Here is a 19153-nt window from a genome sequence, read left to right on the forward strand (position 1 = left end):
TAAAAATCTGTGGCATGTGATCAAAATTTTACTGGAGGGGTTTATAATCATAACAGTTTGGAAACTACTTCTCTACGGTAGGTGGGCCAAATCCAGCCCACCCCCTTGTTTTGTACAGCCTTGAGCTATGAACGGCTTTCACATTTTCAAGTGGTCATTATACAAATAACTACATAATATCTTCCATTTTGCCTCTTGGGCTACAGGACCTAAAATATTTACTATCTGGACCTTTACCAAAACAAACAAACAAAAAACACTGTGGAGATGAGTCGTGGAGAATGAGCTATTTCTATGCTATGTCTAAACATGACCCTCTAGGTTTTCAGACTGCTGACTACTCCTGCCTCCGTCTGACTCATGTCCTCTGAAAATTCAATTGCATGAGCTTCCTTTTCAGTCATCCTGCTTCCTCCAGCAGGGACTCCATCAGTCAGATTCACCAGTGAAGACTCCTGCCCAGGGCCGTGTTCATCTTCAGAGCTGAAGCCTCCCGCTGTATTGATTAGCCAATACAACCAACAAGCTGAGCACACTGGCCCATTAAGACCCAGTTCTTGCCAAGGCATGTATGTGCCAGTCCTTAAATCCAAACCTGGAAGGCAATGGCACAGGACATGACAAGAATCGGGAAACACAAAAAAACCCCATCCAAGCCTTTGACAAAGGAACAGAACATGAACCTGTTAAAATTCTTCACTAAAACCAAAGGAAAATCAAAATTATGTCTCTAGATTTAATTTTACTTCTTTTTTCAAAAAGAGGTCAATTACTTTTATACCATGAAAAGTATCATGGAGAGTATTAAAATACAGGTCTTAAATACCCTGTATTAAGGGGTGATTATGCTTTAACATATGGCAATTCTTCACCTTCATCTTTAAAAACAGCTTTATTTCAAAACACAGAAAAATGTTCACTTTGAAATAGAGTAACTAGGACATAAAGACTAATCTGTTATTAATACTAATACAACACATCTGTTACATAGTGGCACTTCTCATAATGTGCTTCTTGAACTCCCTGCAGCACAGGGCATTTACTTGAGAAGCACAGATTCCTGGGCTCACTCACCACTGAATCCAGAGAGCTGAGGATGGTAACAAGAAATCTGGATTTGTAATCATCCCCAGGTGATACCGATGGACACTGAATGGACACTGAAGTTTAAGAGTCACTGGTGTACAGGTGATGTTTTGTATCTGATCTTGTCAGCACCATTTTTTAAAAATGTGCTTTTTAATCATCTGGTCCTAAAATATACTCCTTGTCTCTTTCTCACAATTAGTATCTTTCTAGAGACATGAACTCTCTTAGGTTTGCAGTTTCTGTTTCCTGACACGTTCAAATGACCTTAATGGTGGGTCTCTGAGGCTAAGTCAGGACACATCCTTAATTGCTCACCTCAGAATCCCCTTCGCTTCTTCCTCAGCACTGTGTTATCAACAATTTACCAGGACATAGATCCCCTACTTCCCATTTCACCATATTGATTTTTTTCTCTGAATAATTCGATGTATTCAACACTTACTATATACCAGGAAATGTGCTAAGTGCTTTATTAACTCTTTCAGTCTTCACAACAACTCTGTGAAATAGAACATATCATTATCTTCTTTCTATAATTGAAGCGACTTGCTCCAAGAGGTTCATGGCACAGGAGGATGCAATCAGCCTTCCAAAGAAGAGCCTTCATCATCACTGTGCTGCCTCTCACTCTCAGGCTTTTGGGTTGTTTAGTAAAGCAAGATTATGAAGAACTGATAGCTCCTATGGTCCCAATTTTATCCCAACTTCTGAATATTTGGTTGTTACTAGAGAGGACTGACAGACAAATTAGAAACATAAGTATTTCTATGAGTATTACATATTTTATGCAATCTATTCCATTCTATTGCGGTCTGGGAATAGTATGTTTTCTATAGGTTTTTTATTTTGGGGTATTTGTTTTGTACTTGTTGGGAAGGAAACAAGGAATCCAATTTTCAGTGGAAATTTAATACTATATTAAAACCAGACACAAATACAAACTCCTCAAAGCATAAGTCACAATACCAGAAACATACCTTTGGTCCTTCGGGCCCTGGAAGTCCCCTCTGTCCTTGATTTCCTTTGCTCCCTTTCTTGCCTTCGTCACCCTAACAAAATAATTATGAAAATATAGATTTTCGTATGGTATTAGCAACCTCCCCTAATCTAGCAAGGACCATAGCGGAGCCGGATTCTCGACTAATACCAATTTTAAAGTGGTGCGCCCTGAGCACAGCTCAGTTGCGCAGGATTCGTCAATGTTCTTGAGGAGATCAGATGACTTCAGATTGTTCAGCCTTTACTATTTATTCAATATGATTTGCTATTTTTCAAAAATATAAGTTTTGTATCTTTCTTTTGGAACTTTTGTTTGAATTTATAGTTCATTTTCACCCTTGGTCTATTAACAGATGGTTCTGAGACATTCACAGTTTCAGAAATGAGTACTATCTATGCTTTTTCATGCTGTTTTTCAATTTTTCTATTTCAGGTTTAAAACATGAAGTGAGACATTTTAAAAATCACAGCCCTATTTCGTCCTCACTGGGGAGTCTAATTCTTTCCCCCAAAAGAGACCAATAGTTTTATTGGCAGGAAGATGCTTGAGCATTAACCTGGGGCAGAGGTAGGAACTGACTACTAGCTGTTGCCCAGCAGGGTTGTGTAAAACAGTGCTCTCCCAAAAGAATTCCTTTACCTTCAAAACTATCTTTCAACTAGGGTTCAACTGCAAGGCGCCATATCCAGGGATGTACACAGCTCAACAAATGAAAAAAAAAAATTCCTCATGGTCTGCAGCTGAGGCTATTTAAATATTTATAATATAAATTACTATACCATGGTTTTTAAAGTTGAGCAACAGAATCACCTGGAGAGCTTGTTAGACCACAGATTGCTGGGCCCTCCACCCAGAGTTTCTGATTTAGTAGGTCTGCACTGAGGTCCAAGCATTTGCATTTTTAACATTCCCAGGTGATGCTGATGCTGCTGGTTCAGGGACCACACTTTGAGAATCATTAGACTATACTAAGGTCATCAGCAAAGCAGGCACTTTATTAAGAAGAGATGACCTCCTGTAGAATCCACAGAGGTTTCCATGGTCCACACTAATGTAAAGCAGTGGCACCGGTGTAAAAAAAAAGTTGAATGTCCAAATATCTTATATCATTATCACTTACCAGTAGAGACAAAATTCAACCACAACTCTTTATTTTCTTCCCTCCACTACCACTAATTTAGGTTATTGACCTAAATCACCCCAGAAATGAACAGCAGGAACCCAATTACATGTAATAAATCGCCAACACCGAACCATGGTATACCTGGGCTATGTAACATGTTCCTACCACTCTTCTCCAATAGCCTTTCATAAGCCACAAGTCACCTCAAGCCACAAATTCAGTAGCCTCTCTTTCCAATGCACATTCTTCTTGCCTTATTGGTGGCATCTGATACCACCCATTGCTTTCATCTTGAAATCCTTTCTCCTCAGTATCCCTAACATGCTACCATTCTGCCTATTCTGTAGAGTTCTTGTTCTCCAGCTACCTTACAATGTGGGGTTTAAACCTCAACTCTCTTCCTTAGAGACATTGTTCATTCTCACGGCTTCAGTTATTAACTCCAAGCGCCTATTTTCCAAAAACACATCCTAAAAACAATTCTCCTGAATGTTAGCAGATCGGCATTTCTAAAAGTATATTTCACGTGATGATGTTATCCCCTCCACCTCACCCAAAAAGGATCCCTGAGACTGGTAAATCAATAAACAAAAATGTTTAAAAGCCTACAAATATATTTAAATTTCATATCCTCACATTTAAGATTAAGGATTCAATTTTAGTGAGTATGTTCACAACACATCAATTACTATTTTAGTAGAATTATGAATAGAACACTAATATGTATACAAATTTTATTTTTACTTGACTTGTATATAATCCATAACAATCTTTACATGGGAATTGATAACTACACATAAAAATAGAAAGAAGCCCAGGTGCGGTGGCTCACACCCATAATCCCAGCACTTTGGGAGGCTGAGGCAGGTGGATCATGAGGTCAGGAGTTCCAGACCAGCCTGGCCAATATGGTGAAACCCCATCTCTACTAAAAATACAAAAATTAGCTGGGTGTGGTGGCACACACCTGTAGTCCCAGCTGCTTGGGAGGCTGAGGCAGGAAAATCGCTTGAACCCGGGAGGCGGAGGTTGTAGTGAGCCAAGATCGTGCCACTGCACTCCAGCCTGGGGGACAGAGTGAGACTCCATCTCAAAAAAAAAAAAAAAACTGCAGGAAGACCTGGAATCTTAGGGGCTATAGGTTATGTCACTAGTTGTCTTATCCTATTGATGAATTTGTATAGTCTCATCTTAACATATAAAAATGTTATTCAACTAGCATTTCTACAGTGGTTAAAATAAATTTATGCCAAGTTGTGAAGTGAAATGGCCATTCCATAAAGTGATATTTCTTATTGCATGAGATTTTATAAAGAAAATTTATGGACTGTCAAATCTCAACGATGTATCTCAAGGCTTCTTTTCCTTCCTATGTGTTTTTTAAATGTCAATCTGACCATTTATTGAGAAAACGTGTGTCAAACTCTTCTCTATGCTGGGTCTTACAATAGATGTTAGGAAAATAAAAGTGAATCATATATGCTTGCTGTCTTCCAAAAGCTTGCAAGATAGTATTCATACTTTTAAGCCAGACATAAACACATTGACATAGTAAGAATAACAATCGAATTTCTTCTAAGTTGGCTCCTCAGTATGAGGACCAGAACACAGGCTGCTTCCTCCAACACTGTCATTTCCATACCTTGGGGCCAGGCTGTCCTTTTCCAGATGGTCCTTCTGGGCCTCTTGCTCCCGGAAGCCCCGCTTCTCCCTAGAGAAAATGACACTGATGTCTTAGCTGACCCTCCAGTAGACAGACTGTACGTATCATCCCACCTTGTCACCTTTTATCATTAGTGGATTCAGCTGAGACTCTCCAAAACACACCATACCTTCACTCTAGTCTCAAAATCAATTTGGAAGTTTATAAACTTGAAATAAAGTAACATCAAACTCCAGTTTAACTCAGAGCAGCTGGAATATCATGAAAAAGTAATTTCTCAGCCAATTTCCAAAGCAATAAGCTCATTTTCTTTTGGCTCTTCATTCGCATTTGGTAGATTTTTTAAAAAACAGGGAAGACCTTCAGCCTTTCCATCTGCTGTTTTTTTTTTTTTTTGCTACTTTTATTGAAAAATGAGTATTTCAAATGTCAACTCAAAATACTTCAGGAAATCTTTACAATGGCCTTATTTCCTAAATGCATTTACAGACTCGCCTCTTGGGGGGAGGCAGGGGGAGTGGCTTTCTCTTAAGTTTAAATTAATGTGCTTTCTAGAAATCCTGAAGAAACTAGGCCATAACCAAAACACCAGACAGAAGGCAGAGGATGTGAGACACTATCTCAGCCTTTGAATAGGCCACTCCTTCTCTCAGGGAGAAGTGAAAAGGGACATTTGGGATCATGAGATATTTTTTCTTAAAGAGACTAAGTGTGTCCTGAATGGTTTTATTCGAGCTCCTGCAGGACCAAGATATCAGTTTGGTTCAACAGTTCCTACTCCAGTAACACGAAAAACTTGGTGTTACCTTCTTCCCTGCAGCTCCATCTTCTCCTGGTACTCCTGGTTGTCCTGGGAGCCCTATTGAGCCTGGCTCTCCCTGGTGAATGAACAAATATTTTATTTCCCTGAAGTTCACACCTCCATTCTGAGGTACTTGCAATTGGATGTATCTTACAGTGTCTGAGAAAAGCCTCGGAGAAATCTGATTAGCAATTAATACTAAACTATTTGATCTTGGGAAGCTACTTAACATCCCTAGGCCTTAGTTTTTGATTCTATTTTTATGGGCTGAATTGTGACCCCAAAAAGATATGTTGACATCCTAACTCTTTGTACCTGTGAATGTAACCTTAATTGGAAACATGGTCTTTGCAGATTTAATCAAATGAAAATGAAGTCATTACAGGGGGGCCCTAATTCAGTATAAAAGGTGATATAATTTGGCTCTGTGTCCCCACACAAATCTTATTTGAATTGTAATTCCCAGTGTTGGAGGAGGGGCCTGGTAGGAGGTGATTGAGTTATGGGGGTGGACCTCCCCCTTGCTGTTCTTATAATAGAGTTCTCATGATATCTGGTTGTTTACAAATGTGTGTGTAGCATGCCCCACTTCACTCTCTCTCACTCTCCTGCTCCTCCATGTGAAGATGTGCCTGCTTCCCCTTCACCTTTTGCCAGGATTGTAAGTTTCCTGAGGCCTCCCCAAAAGTCAAGCAGATGCCAGCATCATGCTTCCTGTGCAGCCTGCAGAACTGTAAGTCAATTAAACCTATTTTCTTTATATAAATTACCCAGTCTCAGGTAGTTATTTAAAGCAATGAGAGAATGGACTAATACAACGGGTACTATAAGAAGAGGAAAATGCCTCTTGAAGACAGACACACAGGGAGAGCACCATGTGATAAGAGAGGCGAAGACTGCAGTGAGCATCTGCTAGGCAAGGCATGCCAAGGATTGACAGACACCCTGAGAAGCTAAGATGAGACCAGGAAGCAATCTCCCTTACAGGTTTTGGAAGAAGCATAACCCTGCAGACTGATTTTGGACTTCTAGCCTCTAGAACTGAGAGACAATAAATTTCTGTTGTATTAAGCCACTCAGTTCCTAGTACTTTCTTACATCAGCTCTAGAAAACTAATATAAAAGTGAAATAACAAATTTGTGCCCTAACAACACTTCCAGCTCTAATATTCAGTAATTCCACTTGCTTTCCAGTTAATTTACGATTAGTAATAAATCCTTTAAAATGTTCAGGAAAAAAATACGCTACTTTCAATCAGTTTAAAGCATCTTTATGGCATTTATTAATAGCAACAAAATGGAAAATAATTGAAAGCAACTTTAACTAACCTAAACAAGCCAGTGAAAAAAAGCACAGTAAATCTAACACTAAGTAGATGGAATGATAAAGATGAGAGAAGAAAATAATAAACTTGAAAACAAAAAGTAAGAAGATTCATAAAACTTAATGCCTTTTTTTTTTTGAGATGGAGTTTCGTTCTTGTTGCCCAGGCTGGAGTTCAGTGGTATGATCTCAGCTCACCGCTACCTCCACCTCCCAGGTTCAAGTGATTCTCCTGCCTCAGCCTCCTGAGTAGCTGGGATTACAGGCATGTGCCACCACACCTGGCTAATTTTGTATTTTCAGTAGAGACGGGGTTTCTCCATGTTGGTCAGGCTGTTCTTGAACTCCTGACCTCAGGTGATCCGCCTGCCTCAGCCTCCCAAAGTGCTGGGATTACAGGCATGAGCCACCGTGCCCAGCCAATAACATGTGTTTTTTAACATACCAGAAAACATGGGAGGCGGAGGTTGCAGTGAGCTGAGATCGCGCCACTGCACTCCAGCCTGGCGACGAAGTGAGACTCCATCTTAAAAAAAAATGGCAGCTATTATTACTATATTAATACTTTTTTATCCTTTGTAATCATGTTTATATATGTAACACGTATATTCTTCTTAGACCTACATCTTATATATTCTTCTAATACTCAAATGCTCGTAAGAATATGACAACAACAGAACAATGGTGAAGTTGAGTGCTCAACTGGCTCTCTAGATCCTATATAACTTCAGGATGACTTATCGAAACTGTGAAGGGTAAACTAAGTATTCGTTCATTTATTCAGCAGTATTTATTGAGAATCTATCATGTCCCGAAAGCTGGGGATTCTATAATAAACCAAGATAAACAAAGTGCCACCCCAGTGGAGTATATATTTTAGAGCAGCACTGTCCAAGAGGAATATAAAGCGAGCCACATGTGTAATTACAGCTTTTGCAGTAGTAGTAGCCGCACTTAAAAAGTAAAAGGAGCCCATTATGTAGAGTTAGATAACACATGCAGGGTCTGTACTGCAATTGGATATAAAGGAAACCTTATATAATATTACATAAAGTATCATATCACTTCTGAGCAGCAGTCAACTCACCTTTGGACCTTGTACTCCAATTCCCACTGGTCCTCGAGGGCCTGTGGGTCCCATTTGGCCTACTTCTCCCTAGTAAGAAAAGAGTTTAATACAGCAGCAGAGTGAAAATAATATATTCCTGCTGTTGATCTCCTAAAACCTGTCTTATATCAACAAAGTAAAACAGTTTCATGTGCTCAATTCATAGATATTGCCTGAAATCCCTTCAGGGGGATGGATTTGCACCAGATTTGGAATATATATGTAAATGAAAAAGGTACATAATGTTTGATGTATATATGGTCTGACTTAAAATATAGGCCACATAGCATATTCAAAATTGATTTTAAGGAGCCCCTTGTGGAGGGTATCTGGAAAAGATAGGCAGTTGCATTCTAGAACAACTAAAATTGGCACAGGAGAAGCCAAGGTAACTGCTGATCAAGAGTAATGTCATAAGCAGAGAACGCAACTTAAGCTTTCAAGGCAAGCCCCAAATCAAAACTCTCAAGAATAGTCAGAGTGGTCCATTGAGCAGCTTCTCACACGGACAGCTCTAAGGAGTGTGTTCTAAGGTGAATAGTCTCAGAGAAGTATTTTATTTATTTAACAATGATTCATGATTCTTAGAAGCAATATTAAGGATAACTAGTTAAATAAGTGCCATGCTCCTCCTCAAGGAAAAAATAATAATTCCAATCTATGAGATAATTTGATTCCCAAGTACATAAAACATTTTTATTTGTTAGGTCATTTCTGACCCCATCTCTTTAGCTAAGGTTTTAGTAGTTGCACCTACAGTCAGAGTGGTGGTGAGAATGAAAATTAGCCAACCTAGAGAGACACATAACCACTGGTTGCCTCTATTAATATTACTGCTTGCGTTGCTAGAATAGGATCTCATAAGCAAAAGTAACAAAGAAAACAACAAATGAAAATTGTGTAAATAAAGCTTTCTTAAAGCATAAAGAATACATATTACATTTTCTAAATTGTCAGAAATATCAGTAACATTTTGCATTAAGTAGAGATCTCTGATTTTTAAGTTCATTCTACCTGCTGTCTTCCCTTGCACTGGCACTGATCAGAAAACAGCAATTATACTATAGGTATATTAAACTCCACTCTCATTTACAAAGTTACCTTGGAACCAGGTAAGCCCTGTCCTGGGGGCCCTTGTGGACCAGGTAGACCAATAGGACCTTGGATTCCCTTTAAAATAAAATTTTATAAAATAGTGTTAGTGAAATTAAGTAGTTTCAAATCCTCTAAAGTGAAACTTTAGTTCATACCCCATAATAAGTTACTTACACTCAATAAGCATTTGTGGAGTGGGGTGCCAGGGGCTGCTAGTTAAACCACAATTTGCATTCTTCCCTATTTCCATATTAAGAGAAATTTTAGCTGGCCCGTATATCTGCCTAGAATAAAGACCACGTTTCTCAGTCCCTGTTGCAGCCAGGCGTGGCCATGTGGGCTAGATTCTAGCCAATGGGATATGAATGAAGTGATGTGTGTAACTCCTGGTTCATGCTAAAAGAAGAGGTATGCCTTCTCCTTCCCTTTTCCTCTTCTTCAGTAGCTGGAATTAAGAGAGGGTGACCATCCAGGATCATGCAGATGAGGAAAGCACCCTCAGTATGGCAGACTATCAAGACCGATTAATAGAGGCAGTATATCAGCTTGGAGTTTTAAGTAAGGAAAATAAAATTACATCTAGTTAACCCATTTCATATCTCTGTCACATGCAGGCAAACCTATATCCCAATATATATGTATCAGGATGGTAAATTGAAGGTTTGACCTAGGCTCTAAGAAGCAATAGTCAGTAGATACCAAACTGAAGAAGGTTCAAACACTTGACTCCCTCCTTCACAATATAAAGGAGGTTTTTATACATGGGTATAAAAAAAGGATATGCACATATGTGTACATTTGTATATCTGGTTGTTTATATTTCACTCTATTTGTAAAAGATCTGAGTTGATCAAGCCTCCAAATATTTAACAAAAATCTGTGGGCCATTTAAGAGAGATTGTAAACATGTTGCTGGAAACAGAAGTTCCCTCGTAAACACATGAGGGAAAACATTCATTTTTATAAGAGAAATAGGAAGATCTAACATAACAAGAATTCAATGGATAAACACATCAAATTAAAGAACATTGAATAACTGCATAGACAGAGGTTAAATTTAAGTAGAATTTATATCATTTGTCTTAAAAGGTAAATAAATTCTTTTCTTGCTTAGATCATTTTACAAATAGAGATCTCATTTCCAATAGAGATCAGCTCTGTAAGGACACATCTACCTCGAAATTTTTTTTCTTTTCAAAAAGAAGAAAAGGGGGTAAGAAAACGAAAGAAGTCCGAGAGTTTTGTTTTGTTTTGTTTTCCCAAGCTGAAGAACAACCACCTCCACCAAGGAACAGCATTAAAGGCGACAGGAAGCTGTAGGTAGGAGGTCCAGAATTCACAGGCCATCTGAACAGACTTGTCTTCGAACCTCATATTTAGCCCCATAGTGGTCACTCAGCACCAGGAGCAACGCAAGACCCAAGATGTGACAACATTGTCCGGCCACTTTTGGGATAAGTAAGCCCCTGCTAAAACCAACAAATAAACTATAAGGCTTGAGAATGTCGGCTGGTATCATCAAATCATGATATTTGAGTAGCCCAAATATCCAGCTCTTAATTATTATCTAAATATTTATTTATACATTTATCTTGGCTTCTTCTGTACCTTAAGATTCCTAATGTGTTAGACTAGGACCTCTGCCAATGGCAAGGGAATGGAAAAAGGAGTCATATCCAACTTTGCTGTTGTTTGGACTAGCAAGAAAAGTAATAATAACAATAAATTAGCAGCCAATTAGAAATAAACCCAAAGTGAATCTCAACAATGACACTGGAATTATCTCATTTTTAAAATTCTTCCCTTCTCCCACTACCCTAGATACAGAAAGCACTATTCATTCTTTAAGCAACAGAATAATTCAAACCTTACTCATAAATCTTAATCAAACCTGACCTGCCACTTTCTAACCAGGAGATATTTAGCATAAAACTGGATTTGTGGGTTGCTTTGATTAATAAGACTGCGTAAGTATATGGCAAACAACAAAGTATATGGTAAACAAAAGACTACATGGTAAACAACAGTAGAGAATACTGTTATACTATCTTCACATTATTTAGATTTATCACAATACCCAGATTTTCCAAAAGTTATCAGAAGATTTTGAAAATGGTTCTAATCACGAATGTAGACATTCTTACAGATCTTTCTTTTCTTCTCACCAAGAGGGGCCAGGTGTCATTTATAAATTATATCTGTGTTTTGCTTCTATTCCAGAAGTTTGCCCCTTAAACTAAGTGGTTATCTCTGATCCTCGTCCAAGTTTTAACTATAATACTTTTTTAAAAAATGGATATGTGGCTAGTTAGAGTGGTTGGTAGGGGGATACTACTCTACTCCATTGGGAGAGAGTGGGATTTAATTTTCACAAAGCTTCAAGGAGAAAAAAATACACAAACCAGCAGGTAAGTAAACTATTGTTCCCAAGGGGAACTAAAAATATTGCACCAAAACATTTACCTTGTTAATTAGGTTTTAATGTTAAAAGTCACAGCATCAAGAAACACACTACTTATTTTTTAAGCCTTTGGAAGTTCTAAAAAATAAAATCTTCTCATGAAACCATCTTATCCTTCCCTATATTCACTTCTGGACTTATACTCCACTGCAATTAACTGTCAAATATACTCATAGATGTTTGCAGGACTGGCCTTCAATGAAGACCAGGATTGGGCTGGAATGTTCTGCACTGAAGGGAAAGGAAGAATGCATTAATTACCTGTTCCCCTTGACTCCCGATTCCAGGGATACCCATTGGTCCTTGGGGTCCCACAGGTCCCATATCCCCCTGCACAGAAAATAAGCCAGGAAATATAACAATAAAATAAAATCTTATTATTTCATACTTTGCTAACCTGGAATTGGGCTGTGTTAAAATCTATCTTTATACTATAAAAAAAATTCAACATGGAAAATTATAAAACTTTATTTTATTCCTTTTAAAGTTTATAATTCAAATTCCCCAAAATAGTAAATGACATTTTTGCTATTCAGTCTAAGTTGGTGAGCATTTGTATAGGCTTATATTTATCAATCATTTTTCTCACAAACAAAATTTCCTGAATAGTTGTTATGACACAAATATTTCCTGCTAAGATTGTAACAGAAATATTTAAAAGTAGAAAATTCATAGGATATAATAAAAATAGAATGAGAGATAAATTGAAGAAAAATATTTTTAAATTTTCTAAATACCCTTTCCCTCCAAATCTTATTGAAAATGCATTTTGAAAATGAAGAAATGATCTCACGTGAATGCAGCAAAATTAAACAGCCCTATTTTCTTCTTCCATGAAATTGAGAAAACAAAATTAAAGTTACCAGCAAGAAGAACATAATTCATTCTTTCTGTGTCTTTATACAGATGTTTGTTGAGTGCCCATTATAAGCCAGAAAGTATTCCAAACACTAGGAAACAACAGTGACCAAAACAGCTCAAAATCTCTGTCCTCCATTGAGCTTAGATTTTAGTAGGGGAAACAAGATGGTAAACAAGACAGGTAGATAAAATAACTAGTATGTTGAATAATAAGTATGAAGGAGAAAAACTAATCAGGGAAGAGAAGAGGCAGCGATGATTTTGGTTAAGATGTCCAGAGATGAAGTCACTGATGAGAGGGAATGAGCCAGGTAGAAACCCAGAAGAAAAGCATTCCATGCAGAGAAACAGCCAAAACAAAGATGATGCCTGACATGTTCCAGAAACAGCAAGGAGACAGTGCGGGTGGAACCATCTCCATGAGGGAGAGCGGTAGACAATGAAGTCAGAGAATTATGGCAGTGGAGTCAGGTAGAAGGATCAGTGGGGCCTTTGAGGCCACTGTAAGGACTTGGCTATCCTCTGAGTAAGTTAGGAAGCCACTGGAGGGTTTTGAGAAGGGAAGTGAGAGATCTGACTTGGTTTTTAAGGCCCCATCTGGAAGCTGTATGGAGAACAGACTGAAGGGGGTCTACATGAGAGATGATGGGGCACAAACCAGAATGTTGAGAGTGGAGGTGGTGGGGAGTGCTCAAAACCTGGATAATGTTGAAGGTAGAGTGATGGAATTTGCTGAGGACTGAAAGGACTCTTGGCAGAATAGAGTTGTCATTGACCAAGAAGAAGAAGCCTGAGAGAAAAGCAAGGTTTGAGGGGGAGGGTGATATCAGGAGTTCAGTTTTGGACGTGTTTAGTTTGAGATCCCTAAAATGAACATCCAAATGGAGATATCAAGTAGGTGGGAGAGGCCTGGGATGAGAACATAAATTTGGGAGCCCTCACTATATAAATGATATTAAAGGCCATAATTGAATGAATTTGCCAAGTAATAGAAAAAAGAGATGGTCCCAGGACTGAGCCCTTTAAGCACTCCAATCATTAGAGGTCAGAGAGATGAAGAAGTCACAGCAGTGGAGACTGAGAAGGAAGCAGCCAGAGAGACCAAGTGAAGAGAGTGTTTCAAGAAAGTGAGGGATCCATCTGTCAAATGCTACCAACAGGGCAAATTAGTTGATGACAGAGAATTGACCGCTGGATTGAGTAACATGGTTAACATGCTCATTTTAATGGCAGTTGTATTTAGACTACATTAGGGTCGCAAAACTTTTAAACAGTTGGATAGCAGATACTTTGGGCTTGAGGGTCATAATAATGTCTCTCGTAATTGATCAATGCTGCTTTGGTAGTACAAAAGTAGCCATAGATAATATATAGTGAACAAGTATACCTGTGGTCTGATAACATTTTATTTGTAAAAACAGGCAGCCAGCTCAACAGTTGGCCAATGTTTGAGCTAAATAAATATGTTTTTATGAAGAAAAATGTATCATTTGCTGGGCGCCGTGGCTCACGCCTATAATCCCAGCACTTTGGGAGGCAGAGGTGGGCGCATCACCTGAGATCGGGAGTTCGAGACCAGCCTGACCAACACGGAGAAACCCCATTTCTACTAAAAATACAAAATTAGCCGGGCATGGTGGCACAAGCCTGTAATCCCAGCTACTCAGGAGGCTAAGGCAGGAGAATCATTTGAACCGGGGAGGTGAATGTTGCAGTGAGCTGAGATGGTGCCATTGCACTCCAGCCTGGACAACAAGAGCGAAACTCTTGTCTCAAAAAAAAAACAACAACAACAAAAAACAAACAAAAAGAAAAGAAAAATGTATCATTAGATCAAACTTTATATAACATTAAATATATAGAACCTGCACTAGGAGATGCCCTGGAATACACTACTTAGTGCTCTATCAACCTTTGATCTACATCAATATTACGGAAGGAAAACATAATGGAATCCAGTTCTGGCTCAGAGCTGGACTATTTTGATTCAGAACTTGATTTCTTATGCATTAGATATTGTGCTAAATGCTTTACATCCTTTCATTTATCCTCACAACAACCCCTGTAAAGTGGCCATCCCCATTTTTCAGATGAGTGTAAGTAACTCACCCCAAGTCACACAACTGTTAGACGGCAGAGGTGACAGTCAAGTCCACTCTGACTCCAAAACCCAACTCATAGCCACTAGTTTGCAAATATTTGTTAAACACATAAGAGAGGGTCCCTTTTTGTGCAGTGTTATTGACATTTAAGTACCTGTGCCATAAGTACAACTTTGTTTTGTACCATTTACATACATTTGAGAGGCCTTACCAGAGGCGTGTTTATATTATCACTTGAATCACAAACATCAAGCCCTCTGAATCTAGTGTTATATGTAAAAGAACAGGAAAGGAAGAAAGGAAAAAGAAGATGGTATTGAGGGAACAGCAGATAAAAGCTTTGCTATGTAATAATATCCTGATACTTCAAAGTGATTTCTTTGCATGACCTCCAGATGTAAAAATACATGCACCATGTCACAACGCCACCTAAAAAAGTTAATTTGCTGAACTCATAAAACAATGGTTCTGTTGTATTCAGTTCTCGCTGCTCCAAAGGAAGGAAGAGCATCTTATGTATTTTTTGGAGTATTTTGGAGTTGCTGTACAGCCAGAGCTAAGAGACTTGAACAAAGAATTGTATTGCATCTAAAATTCATATCACTCACTGTTTATTTCTGTTATTTAAATACAAACAGCTAGAAGAGATAACTACCAGCAAATAAAAATAAGTCATTCAAGATTGAAACCCAGCACTTGAGATAATCATGAATATCAATTGTTGTTCTAATATAATATACAATATAATGATATGCTTAAAGGCTGATATATAAATGACTCCAAATTGATATGAGTTCTTTGCTTTTTTACACATTTCTTATATCCTTCCCCCTCTGGCAGCTTCACTTCCAATGCTCTTTATGGCTGTATCAGCCTCTAGTAGCTTCTATCACCAGCTCCATTCCCATTTCTAATCTGGTATAATCTGCAGCTGTTTTAAAGAAAACAAATAGCCAGTGAGAAAGAGAAAAGCAATCCCTAACAACAAGGAGCTGACCTGACCCTGGCAAGTAGGCCGTGGTGTCAAACATGAACAATTTGACAAATCATCAAGATCAAACAAGGCCACCCCATGACTGTGATGGACCAAGATGAAAGCCAGACTACTCCATAATTATATCTGAGCACAGACAAAAACAGCAAACACTATATAAAACCCTCAAATTATCAAACATCCTCCAATACTGGCTAAAATGAGTGACTGCTACTTCTATCAGTTATGACTCAGCCTAACTCCATTTGTCCCAACTTCTAGATGAGATTCATTAAATACTCAATCCTAAACTTATCCCCAACTATTGATAACATTAAATCCAGAGCCTATCCCTGATTTCTTAAATGCTTCCCAAAATCACCTAACAAAAGCGCAAATCCTATGAAATATCTTTCATCCTCTTCCTGAGTCACTGTAGGTTCATCGTATGTGGTTTTCCTCCCTTCAGAGTCAACAAGCCTTGTTAAAACTCTGGATGGATTCCTGTTGGTCCTTGCTGGAGGGCATCAACACTAGTTTTCTTAAATGAGTTTTCTTATTTTAACCTGATTTTAAGATAATATTTTTGAGTGGGAGCCTAGGGATGGATATACACTTCTATAAGAAGGTCAAGTCAATGTTTTTTGTTGGTTTTTTTTTTTAGAGATGGAGTCTTGCTCTGTCACCCAGGCTGGAGTGCAGTGGTGCAATCTCGGCTCACTGCAAGCTCCGCCTCCTGGGTTCACCCACCATTCTCCTGCCTCAGCCTCCCGAGTAGCTGGGACTACAGGCACCTGCCACCACGCCCGGCTAATTTTTGTATTGTTAGTAGAGATGAGGTTTCACCGTGTTAGCCAGGATGGTCTCGATCTCCTGACCTCGTGATCCGCCCGCCTCAGCCTCCCAAAGTGCTGGGATTACAGGCGTAAGCCACTGCGCCCGGCCAAGTCAATGTTTTTAACAACTGTTTTCTTTACTAAGAAGAAATGTCTTTTGATAATGTCTGGATTCAAAGCTGCTTTGCTGATGGTAGAAGTCACTGGATGTCAGAACCCAAATAAGTGAGACATTACAATAAATAGAAATAACCTAATTTCTCAGATCATAAGTCATCCTACATAATAACACATCTTGCATATACTAGATTTGGAGATCATCATGGACAGGAGGCAGGACTAGATCGCAGCTCCCACTCGGATGGAAAGAACGGCATGTGGAGGCTCGCACTGTGAACCTTTGCTCTAGGACGACTGCAGGAATACATTAGGAAAGCCAAGAAAACCCACAGACTTGCTGAAGGGAATGGATTGCTCCTGCAGGACCTGGGAGACATCCCAAATATTGTGAGTGCCCAAACTATAGAAATGGGAAAAGGAGATTGTCCGCCCCTGAACACATACCCCGACTGGGGAACCTGAAGGTCTAGATTATGGGAGCTGAGTCAATTTAGAGAGCCAAGCGAAATACAGGGGTAGAGAAAGCAGCAGGAAAATCCCTGTGGGCGCAGTGGGTTCCCTAGCAAGCCATCTCTGCCTCACATCACTGGGGTCCTTGAAGATGGCTGCCAGAGGCACTGGGAAAAGCCCACAGGGGGAAGGAAACCTCCAACTGAATTTTGTAATAATTTCAACAGATTGAGAAGCCTCCTGGCCAGAACTCAGGAAAGGGCGTGAATCCAGTGTGCAGACTCCACAGGCAGGGGAAGAAGGAAAGCTCTACTGACTTTCCTAGCTGGGAGGTGGGAAGCCTGGGGCAACTTCTCAGCCCTACTCACCCACTGCCTGGAAACAGACTCAGTGTTGTTGGGAGGGCACGGTGGGAGTCAGACCAGCCCTTCAGTTTGCACTGGAGCTAGGTTAGGACTGTGACTGCTGGCTTTCCCCAACTTCCCTGACAACCTGTATGGCACAGCAGAGGCAGCCATTATCCTCCTAGGTATACAATTCCATTGACCTGGGAACCTCACCCTTATCCCCTACAGCAGCCACAGCAAGACCCACCCAAGTAGAGTCTGAGCTCAGACACACCTAGCCTTGCTCCCGCCTAATGGTCCTTCCCTATCCACTCTGGTAACTGAAGACAAAGGGCATATACTCGTGGGAGTTCTAAGGCCCTGTCCACCACCTGTTCCTTCCCATACTACCACAACTGATGCTCTCTTGAAAGCACCACCTCCCAGGAGGAGGCCAACCAGCACAAAAATACTGCACTAACCAACCAAAGCTAAGGACCCTCACAGAGTCCATTTCACCCACTGGAGCAGGCGCTGGTATCCATGGCTGAGGGACCCACAGACGGTTCACATCATAGGACTCTGTGCAAACAGCCCTCAGTACCAGCCTGGAGCCCGGTAGACTTGCTGGGTGGCTAGATCCAGAAGAGAGATAACAATCACTACAGCTTAGCTCTCAGGAAGCCACATCCCTAGAAAAAGGATGAGACTACTAAATCAAGGAAACACCCCATGGGACAAAAGGAATTTAATGACAGCCTTGAGCCCTGGAACTTCCCTCTGACAGGGCCTACCCCAATGAGAAGGAAACAGAAAACCAACTCTGGTAATATGACGAAACAAGGTTGTTTAATACCCCCAAAAAATCACACTAGCTCACCAGCAATAGATCCAAACAAGAAGACATCCTTGATCTACCTGAAAAAGAATTCACAAGGTGAGTTATTAAGCTAATCAGGAAGGCACCAGAGAAAGGTGAAGCCCAATGTAAGGAAATTTAAAAAATGATACAAGAAGTGAAGGGAGAAATATTCAATGAAATAGATAGCATAAATAAAAACAATCAAAACTTCAGGAAACATGGACACACTTACAGAAATGCAGGCTGAGCACGGTGGCTCACACCTGTAATCCCAACACTTTGGGAGGCCGAGGCAGATGGATTACCTGAGGTCAGGAGTTCGCGACCAGCCTGACCAACGTAGAGAAACCCCGTCTCTACTAAAAATACAAAAATTAGCCAGGCGTGGTGGCACATGCCTGTAATCCCAGCTACTGGGGATGCTGTGGCAGGATAATCACTTGAACCCGGGTGGCGGAGGTTGTGGTGAGAGCTAAGATCACACCATTGCACTCCAGCCTGGGCAACATGAGCAAAACTCCATCTCAAAAAAAAAAAAAAAAAAAAAAAGAAATGCAAAATGCTCTGGAAGCTCTCAGTAATACAATTTAACAAGCAAAAGGAAGACCTTCAGAGCTCAAAGACAAGGTTTTTTAATTAACCCAAACAAAAAAGAATAAGAAAATATGAACAAAGCCTCCAAGAAATCTGGGATTATGTTAAATGGCCAAACCTAAGAATAATTGGTGTTCCTGAGGAGGAAGAGAAATCTAAAAGTTTGAAAAATATATTTGGAGGAATAATCAAGGAAAACTTCCCCACCCTTGCTAGAGAACTAGACATCAAAATACAAGAAGCTCAAAGAACACCTGGGAGATTCATCGCAAAAAAGATCATTGCCCAGGAACACTGTCATCAGGTTATCTGAAGTTAAGACGAAGGAAAGAATCTTAACAGCTGTGAGGCAAAAACACCTCAC

The 19153-nt window shown here is 39.7% G+C and overlaps 1 protein-coding gene across 5 annotated transcripts in view; it reads right to left on the minus strand.

Annotated features, from left to right (window-relative positions):
- Positions 1–19153, minus strand: part of COL28A1 (collagen type XXVIII alpha 1 chain) — a 177025-nt gene that overhangs the window by 82639 nt on the left and 75233 nt on the right. For 4 of the 5 annotated variants that reach the window (XM_063815223.1, XM_063815221.1, XM_016957075.4 and 1 more), the window contains 6 exons: positions 11927–11995; positions 9211–9279; positions 8089–8157; positions 5682–5753; positions 4855–4923; positions 2067–2138 (listed from right to left, as the gene is read on the minus strand). In XM_063815223.1, coding sequence (XP_063671293.1) covers positions 2067–2138; positions 4855–4923; positions 5682–5753; positions 8089–8157; positions 9211–9279; positions 11927–11995 — 420 coding nt within the window. The remainder of the gene's footprint in view (positions 1–2066; positions 2139–4854; positions 4924–5681; positions 5754–8088; positions 8158–9210; positions 9280–11926; positions 11996–19153) is intronic. The other variant, XM_063815224.1, reaches the window with a different exon arrangement.

The sequence above is a fragment of the Pan troglodytes genome, chromosome 6 (assembly GCF_028858775.2).
Source record: "Pan troglodytes isolate AG18354 chromosome 6, NHGRI_mPanTro3-v2.0_pri, whole genome shotgun sequence".
NCBI classification, from domain to species: Eukaryota; Metazoa; Chordata; class Mammalia; order Primates; family Hominidae; genus Pan; species Pan troglodytes.